The sequence below is a fragment of the Bos indicus x Bos taurus genome, chromosome 11, assembly GCF_003369695.1.
Source record: "Bos indicus x Bos taurus breed Angus x Brahman F1 hybrid chromosome 11, Bos_hybrid_MaternalHap_v2.0, whole genome shotgun sequence".
NCBI classification, from domain to species: domain Eukaryota; kingdom Metazoa; phylum Chordata; class Mammalia; order Artiodactyla; family Bovidae; genus Bos; species Bos indicus x Bos taurus.
The window spans coordinates 81653972-81662840 of record NC_040086.1 but is presented as its reverse complement, the minus strand read 5'-3'; the positions used below and the strand labels follow the sequence as shown (position 1 = coordinate 81662840).

At 52.3% G+C, this 8869-nt stretch overlaps 1 protein-coding gene across 1 annotated transcript; it reads left to right on the top strand.

The window, feature by feature from the left end:
• The first annotated feature begins 256 nt into the window (after window positions 1-256).
• Window positions 257-6331, top strand: MYCN (MYCN proto-oncogene, bHLH transcription factor). The gene is made up of 3 exons (XM_027556031.1): window positions 257-605; window positions 1832-2735; window positions 4831-6331. The coding sequence occupies exons 1-3, from the start codon at window positions 450-452 to the stop codon at window positions 5433-5435; spliced, it is 1665 nt and encodes a 554-aa protein (XP_027411832.1). The 5' UTR covers window positions 257-449; the 3' UTR covers window positions 5436-6331.
• The last annotated feature ends 2538 nt before the right edge of the window (window positions 6332-8869 follow it).

Here is an 8869-nt window from a genome sequence, read left to right as displayed (position 1 = left end):
ACCCCGCAACCTCAACCAACACCCCCGGAGCCCTCCGGAAAAATTTTTTTTCTTTTTTTAAATGCCGAGCAATGGCCAGCCCCGCGGGTTGGGTGCGGCATTGCACGGCTCGATTCGCAGCTGGTCCGCAGAGTGCACCCGGTGCAAGCCCGGGGGTCTAAAAGGGCGGGAGGAGCACGCCCCGGGCTTCCCAGCTTTGCAGCCTCCGTTCTGCAAAGAAGAAAAGCAAGTGGCTTTTGGCGCGAAAGCCTTGGCGCCTCCCCTGATTTTTATGGAAATCAAGAGGGCGGGGTAAAGCCGCTCTCTTCTGCCTTTCTCCCTCCCCCTTGTCTGTGCCGCAGCCCCCTTCTCTCCCCACCCCCCGGGTGTGTCAGATTTTTCAGTTAATAATATCCCCCGAGCTTCAAAGCGCAGCCAGTGACAGTCATCTGTCTGGACGCGCTGGGTGGATGCGGGGGGCTCCTGGGAACTGGGTTGGAGCCGAGCTCGCTCTAGCCAGGCGCAAGCGCGCACGGACTGCAGCCACCCGAGGACCACCCCCCGCCCCTGGCCACCCGGGGACCCCCGCACAGAATCGCCTCCGGATCCCCGGCAGTCGGCGGGAGGTAAGGACAGGCGCTCCGGGAGCGGCGAGCGCGGCGGGAAGGCAAGCCCTGGACGGGGATCGCGGCTGACGCACCGGGGGCCCGAATATGCCCGGGGGACTGCTTCCGAAACAAAACCATCTCGGGGTTTTCCCTGAAAAGCCAGTTCCACTCCCGAAGGCTCCGGGACTGGAGAGACCCGCCCTGATCCCTCTACTGCCCTTGCCAGGGGGGTGTAATGGCTTCATCGAAAGGAAATTCACCCTTCTCTAGAACGTTTGTCTGCATCTGAGCTGATGGGGAGCCGGTGCGTCCCCACCCCGAAACTGGGTTCGTCTCCAAATGGTGCCCCCAGAGGAAGACGAAAAGGGTTCAGCAGGGCGAGGCCGATGCGGTGGTAATCTGGGTCACGGCTGCTCCAGCTCGGAGGAGACAGCGGCTCTCCGCGAAACCCTCTCCGCGCTGGTGCCCCTGAACCGTTCCCAGGAACTGGGGTTCAGCCTCTCTCAGGAAGAGGGCGTACTTGGGGGTTTGGAGCAGCGGGGGTGGGGTTAGAGACGTTCAGAATCAGCTATTGGCAGTAGTCTGCCTGCAGCCAGTGACTGCTGGGGGCGTCTCATCAAATTTGGGGGGGGGGAAGGGATTCAGGATTGGGGTGCCTGTTGTTGGGCTCGGTCTAAAGAAAGGATTTTTTCCATTTGCAAAGTTGCCTGAATTCCCCCCCCCCCCCCCCCCGGCTTCCCCCGCTATTGCTTGCGGTCCGGAGGTGGCAATTTTACAAAGGAGGAATTGAGGGTACTCTTAAATCCTATACCCAGTTGCTGGGTTGGAGGCCTGGGCTTCCTCTGAGCAGCTGGCCCTACTTAGGTGCCACCGGGGCTGTCTGCGAGCTGGTGGGAGCTAGAACTCTGCAGCCTTGAACAGCCCCTTCCCCCAGGCAGTGCCTGGTGTGAATGAAATGGCAGTTTCCAAAGTTGCAGAGCCAGGCCACCACCCCCCGCATCTGCATGCCCCCTCCCACCCCTGTCGTAGACAGCTTGTACACAAAAGGAGGGAGGGAGAGAGCGAGAGACACAACTTCCTCCACCTTCGGGAGCGCTGGGCGGAGTGGGGGGCTTGGAGGGGAGACTGAGGAACCGAGGAAGAGGGGGTGACCGCTGCCTGTCGTCCCCCCCCCCCACACACTCCCCCAACCCCGCATCCGGCTCCGCTTGCCAACCCTCTCCTGGTGTGTCTGCCGGTTGCAGTGTTGGAGGTTGGCGCGGGCCCCCGCCCTCCACGCCCCCCACGGGAAGGAAGCACCCCCCGAACTAAAAAGAGCGGAGCGGAAAGAAGCCCTCATTCGGGGGCCAGGAGGCGAGCCGATGCCGAGCTGCACCGCGTCCACCATGCCGGGCATGATCTGCAAGAACCCAGACCTCGAGTTTGACTCGCTGCAGCCCTGCTTCTACCCGGACGAAGATGACTTCTACTTCGGCGGCCCCGACTCGACCCCCCCGGGGGAGGACATCTGGAAGAAGTTTGAGCTTTTGCCCACGCCCCCGCTGTCGCCCAGCCGTGCCTTCCCGGAGCACAGCCCCGAGCCCCCGAACTGGGCCACCGAGATGCTGCTGCCCGAGGCCGATCTGTGGGGCAACCCGGCCGAGGAGGACGCGTTCGGCCTGGGGGGTCTGGGCGGTCTCACCCCCAACCCGGTCATCCTCCAGGACTGCATGTGGAGCGGCTTCTCGGCCCGCGAGAAGCTGGAGCGCGCGGTGAGCGAGAAGCTGCAGCACGGCCGCCCGCCCGCCGCGGGGCCCGCAGCCCCGGCCCCGGGCGCCCCCAGCCCCCCGGGCCGCGGCCACGGAGCCGCGGCAGCCGGGCCGGGCCGCCCCGGGGCCGCCCTACCCGCCGAGCTCGCCCACCCGGCCGCCGAGTGCGTGGATCCCGCCGTGGTCTTCCCGTTCCCGGTGAACAAGCGCGAGCCCGCGCCCGTGCCCGCCTCCCCAGCCAATGCCCCGGCGGCAGGCGCCGCGGTCGCTTCGGGGGCCGGCAGTGCAGCCCCGGCGGCCGCCCCGGTAGTCGCCCTTCCGCGCACCGGCGGCCGCCTGGCCAGCGCCAGTGACCACAAGGCCCTCAGCACCTCCGGAGAGGACACCCTGAGCGACTCAGGTAAAGCGGGAGCCAGGGTCCGGCTGCCTCCTTGGGGCGCTGGGGCTGGGGTGGCCCCCCCGTTTGTGGTTCACGAGTTCTGGCTTTGGGAGAGGGTATTTTGGAGACAGTACTGATGGCTGAGAGGTTAGGTTTTTCCCAGGCCCATCCCCAGGGTTTGGAGGAGAGGGTGAGTGAAAGCTGTGTTCTCCAGCCTCTCCTTAACTGAAGTTCCTTCAGCTCCCTCCGGAAGCCTGATTCCATCACTGGCCCCCACCCTGTCCCGCATCTCTCTTGGCAGCGTTCCCTCCGAGGGTGGGGGGGAAATTAGGAAAAGTTGAGTGGTTAAAGCCGAGTTGGGGTTCAGGGGGCCGCAGGGTGCATTGCTTGGACAGAAACCTGTTAGCCCAAGGGGTGAAAAAGGACAGACACAGGTCAGGGGTGGAGAGACCCTCCATAAAGGGCAAGCCTGTGCAAAATCCTATTAAGGGTGCAGGAAGTTAAGGGGCATTGCACAAATAGCGAGTACCGATTTTATTTTTTATTTTTTCAAACCTCCGTACCTTCGCTCTGTCTGGGTGGTGGGCTATTTGCTTCTGGTTGGTCGCCAGCAGGCGGCGATATGCTGGCCAGCGGGCGGGCGAGGATCGGAAAGGCTGGGGGTGGTGGTGGGGCCACCCCCCCCCCCCTTCATTGAGCAGCTGGCGGCAAGTACCACAGCGGTTGTGTGCATTCTCAAGGGGCTGCCTCTTTACAGTGTGCAGTGAAAACCGGCCGAGTTTTGTCTTCTAGCCAAAATTCTAGGACTAATTTCAGATCCGAGTTGTTTTCTGTAACCCAGTGCCCTTCAAAGGTGAGGGCGGGCGCTTAGCCGGCTGTCAAGGAATGCACACACCCTGGAGCACTCATTGATTAGTTCTATTGTGTGCCTGCTGCTGAAACTGAAGGGTAGGGTTAAAACCAAGATTTTGCCTGGAAGTGAAGCACTCTACCCAAATACTGGAATAGCTCTTGTCCCTGGAGCTGGGAGCCTTGGACCTTTGAAATCCAGTGTTTTCAGAATACAGATGCATAAAAAGCCTAAATTTCCTTTGGGGCTGAGGACAGATTGGTCCCAGGCTCCTGGAAGGAAACTTGGTGATAAGCCTCCAGTTTGAACGGGTCTGCCCCTTTAATGTCTGTGCCTTGACAGCTTTCGGTGAGGAAGCACTTCCTTCCAACAGCTGTCTTCTTGGCAGAAAACCAAAACATTGGCTTAAAGGGACCCACAGACTGGAACAGCCTCACATTTCGGCTTTAGAACAAATCCCACAATTGTTCAGCTTTCCGGTCCCCTTCAGATCAAGCCGAAGATGTGTTTTGATTTTCATGCTTGCATTTTAAACAATAATTTTCTATCCAAGCCTGGTAGTAAATGAAAAGGGGGGGGGGGGTGGTAAATGAAAATGGACACACGATGCTTCATGTTCTTGTGGGTGTTGTTTGGTGGTGACTGAGAAGAGTTGCCCCGCTATTTGGGTTTAGAGCTCCAATGGATTACAACTTTGCAGTTAAGGTCTAATCTTTGTTAGTTGAAAAACTGCTTACTGTATAGAACTCATGTTCATGGAAGACAAGGTATTTTTCTTCCTTAGTTAATTAAATTGTTCTTTAAGTTTATTTGACTTAAAAATCAAACTCCATCATGTGTAAGTAGTGGCTAGCTGAGGCTCCTAAAATGAGAAGTGTCAGTTAAGTATGGAGATGGAAATATAAATAAGTCTACGGGACAGACTAGCGACGATGATGAAAGCTTACTGTTTATTGAGCTTCTGTCTATATATTATCCCTTCAACTCAATCTATGGTGTCATTCCCCATTTCATTGCTGGGAAAACTGTGATGAAGCCAGGATTCTGTCTTGACTCCAAAGCCAAGGTTCTTTTAGTTTCTGCCACCCACTCAAGCTTGAATGGAGGATGAGGATGGGGAGGGGAAAAGTATATACATCTCTGTTCAGAGACTAATGCTGATGGATCAGTAATAACAGACCACGTGCCAGGCCTACCTTGTGAGACTGTGTATATTTCATTCCTATGTGTCTTACTTTGAGAATAACTCTCATCTTGTTCTCAAAGATGATGAAGACGAGGAGGAGGAAGACGAAGAGGAGGAGATCGATGTGGTGACCGTGGAGAAGCGGCGGTCGTCCTCCAGCAGCAAGGCTGTCACCACCTTCACCATCACCGTTCGTCCCAAGAGCGCAGCCCTGGGCCCCGGGAGGGCTGCGTCAGGGGAGCTGATCCTCAAACGTTGCGTCCCCATCCACCAGCAGCACAACTATGCCGCCCCATCACCCTACGTGGAGAGCGAGGAGGCACCCCCCCAGAAGAAGATCAAGAGCGAAGCCTCCCCACGGCCCCTCAAGAGTGTCCCCCCGCCCAAGGCTAAGAGCTTGAGCCCCCGCAACTCTGACTCGGAGGACAGCGAGCGCCGTCGGAACCACAACATCCTGGAGCGCCAGCGCCGCAATGACCTGCGCTCCAGCTTTCTCACGCTCAGGGACCACGTGCCAGAGCTGGTGAAGAACGAGAAGGCCGCCAAAGTGGTCATTTTGAAAAAGGCCACCGAGTACGTCCACTCCCTCCAGGCCGAGGAGCACCAGCTTCTGCTGGAGAAGGAGAAGCTGCAGGCCAGACAGCAGCAGTTGCTAAAGAAAATTGAACACGCTCGGACTTGCTGAATGCATCTCAGAACTGGACAGTCACTGCCACTTTGCACATTTTGATTTTTTTTTTTTAAACAAACCTTGTGTTGACATTAAGAATGTTGGTTTACTTTCAAATCGGTCCCCCGTCGAGTTCGGATCTGGGGTGGGGAGCAGGACACGAGGGGTCCTACCAGGACCTGCATTGGTGGGATGCTGGTGACCCTGGCGGCTTTCCTGTGCGTCACTTCTGAGACAGCGGTTGAAGCCTGTGACCGTTGGGAGCCTTCTGGGGCTGTTGAAGTCACCTTGTTTGTTCCAAGTTTCCAGACAGAAAGTCATTCCTTCTTTTTCAAATGGTGCTTAAGTTCCAGCCGATGCCACGTGGGGGTTTGCCACTGATACCCCTGGGGAACATTTCTGTAAATACCATGGACACACCTGCCTTTTTGTATACATCCTGGGTAATGAGAGGTGGCTTTTGCGGCCAGTATTAGACTGGAAGTTCACACCTAAGTACTGTAATACCTCAATGTTTGAGGAGCATGTTTTGTATACAAATATATTGTTAATCTCTGTTATGTACTGTACTAATTCTTAAACTGCCTGTATACTTTAGTATGATGCTGATACATAACTAAATTTGATACTTATATTTTCGTATGAAAATGAGTTGTGAAAGTTTTGAGTAGATATTACTTTATCACTTTTTGAACTAAGAAACTTTTGTAAAGAAATTTACTATATATATATGCCTTTTTCCTAGCCTGTTTCTTCCTGTTAATGTATTTGTTCATGTTTGGTGCATAGAACTGGGTAAATGCAAAGTTCTGTGTTTTAATTTCTTCAAAATGTATATATTTAGTGCTGCATCTTATAGCACTTTGAAATACCTCATGTTTATGAAAATAAATAGCAATTAAATGATGCAACATTTTTTTTTTCCTTAGTAGCAATGGTTAAACTCTTAGCTCTTAGGCAGTGATTGTAAAGAGCACATAATCTAGAGAGGGAACTTGGTTTTCCACAGATAAATTGCCATTGTGCCCCCTTGGTGGGGAGGATACTGAGCTTAGGAAGGTTATGAGCTTTCTCCCAAATTATACAATATCGATATGTTATTAGTGATTATATGTGCTACCAATAGTATCGTATAGTTTAAAAACATTTTCCTGTGTTGTTTAGTCACTAGGTCATATCTGACTCTGCGACCCCATGGACTACAGCACACCAGGCTTCCCTGTCCCTCACTGTCTCCTGGAGTTTGCTCAAATTCATATCCATTGAGTCAGTGGTGCTATTTAACCATCTCATCCTCTGCCATCCTCTTCTCCTTTTGCCTTCAATCTTTCCCAGCATCAGGGTCCTTTTAACTAAACAGCTGGGACATCAGATTCTTTAGAATGAGAAGTAAAATTAAGGCCCCGAGTTCTGCAAATTGGTTGTGTTTGGTGTTGGTAACCTTTGTTCTGTTAGCTGATGGCATTATATTTTGGCATAAAGTATATGTAGTTGGTCTCCAAGAAGAAAGCTCTGGTCAGAATTTACTAAGCTAAGGCATTGTAGCCAAATAAGGATGGAGTTGGTCCCTCCCCTCAAAAAGCTAACTGATGTGTGGTGTGACAACTGTGTGGCCCCAATCAAGTGCCCCATCCCTTCAGGAGAGGCACTGGGGTATGAGTGTAGCTCTGTCTGCTTGACACTCCTGTTAGTTTGGACTAGCCTATGGAAGCAGCATTAACCTTTGCAGGTTCTGGAGTCTGGGGAACGGGGATAACAATGAAGCTAGGGGGCAATTTCACAGTTTCCCTCATGGGAGGTGATATCCTTATTGAGGAGGTGTTCAGCTTCTCAGAATAGAGCCTACAAATATTTCTCTTAGGTGATGGTGGTATTCAAGGCCATTTCTCTAAGGTTTCATTCATCTCAGATAGGAGCTTTGTACTGAAAAGACCTCTGCTCAGAAGAAAACAGGTCCAGGAATGAGAAAGAGCTTTGCTTGCCTGGGCCATGTGGGTCTCCAGCTGCTTTGGCCATGTTACATAGTTCAGGGCAGTTTAGAATTTGAGGTCCTCCCCCGCCCCCACCAGCTTTTCAGCCACATTTCCTAAGAGGCTGGTGGTATTGCCAATGGTCAGACCATGTTGAAATCTTTTTACTCCTTAATCTCCCTCCTTGCCCCCATCCCCACACTAGAAAGTAACACCCTTTGAAAGTCCTTTCTGAATTGTCATTCAAAAAGACTTCCCATCTATTTGCATTTTACTGGCCCCAAATCTCCCTGCAGTCTGTATTTTGTCTGTACCCATGAGCCAAGAGACCTCAGATTCTTAAAACTCCACTCAGTCATCCCAATTTCTGTTTGTTGCGATTCCATAAGGTGCTACAGAAGTGTTTCAGATGACTGGAACTACAGCCCTGTCGGAGGTTAAACCATTGAGATGAATGAGGCCCTAGATTGGCATTTCTACCAGGCTTCATTTTTGCTCTGGCTGCTGGGAATCTCAGAGCCAAATTCCATTTCAAATTTTACACACTTAGTGCCCATTCTCTCTTCTAAATGTTTATGATCTGTTTTTCATTGTTAGTTTAACAACCTTTTTAATAATGTTCTCTATGCTACCTTAAAGAGAACTTTTTGCTTTAGGTGGATCAAAAATATGTATTAAAACATTAAAACTACAATAAAATACCTCTTATTTGCCACTGGGAAAGTGCCATCCAATTTAGCTCTGCAATTATCTAAAAAGTAATTGCTGTAGTCACAGAAGAATTGAACCACTCCTTTCAATAACATGAGAGACCCTCTGCATTCCAAGAGCAGTTTTGAGACTGAGAAACCACTCTACTGGTTAGATCAATAAATCATAGGACTTGGAGGGATTGTGGAGGTCATCTCGTTGCATTACTTCATTTTATGGAATGGGCTTATAGGACCCCACGTCAAATTAGTGGCATCACCTGGGACTGGAGTTTTCTGATAATCAACCCCATGTTCTTCCATGCTGTTGGCTTTCCCCACACTCATATGGTGGCTTCCTTACCTCCTGGTTCACCGATCCATCTACAGAGTGTTTCCATATTAGTCCTAGCTAGCTCACCCTGCACAAAAACTTCCAATGCTTCCCCACCACTTCCAGCAGTGGTTCCCAACCTTTTTTGGCACCAGGGATGGATTTCATGGAAGACAATTGGGAGGGATGGTTTCAGGATGATTCAAGTGCATTACATTTATTGTGCATTTTATTTCTAATCTAATGCTGCCCCTGATCTGGCAGGAGGTACCAGTCCAAGGCCTGGAGGTTGGGGATCTCTGACTGAATCCAAATCTTCAGCCCAGCTCGCGAGGCTGCTTCCACCCTGGACACCAGCTCCATCACCCCTCCTCCACAGACACCACTCCTTCCAACCACACGCTCACGGTCTCTCACCTCCGACTTGTCCCACTATATTCCTTCCTCTTGGGTTAC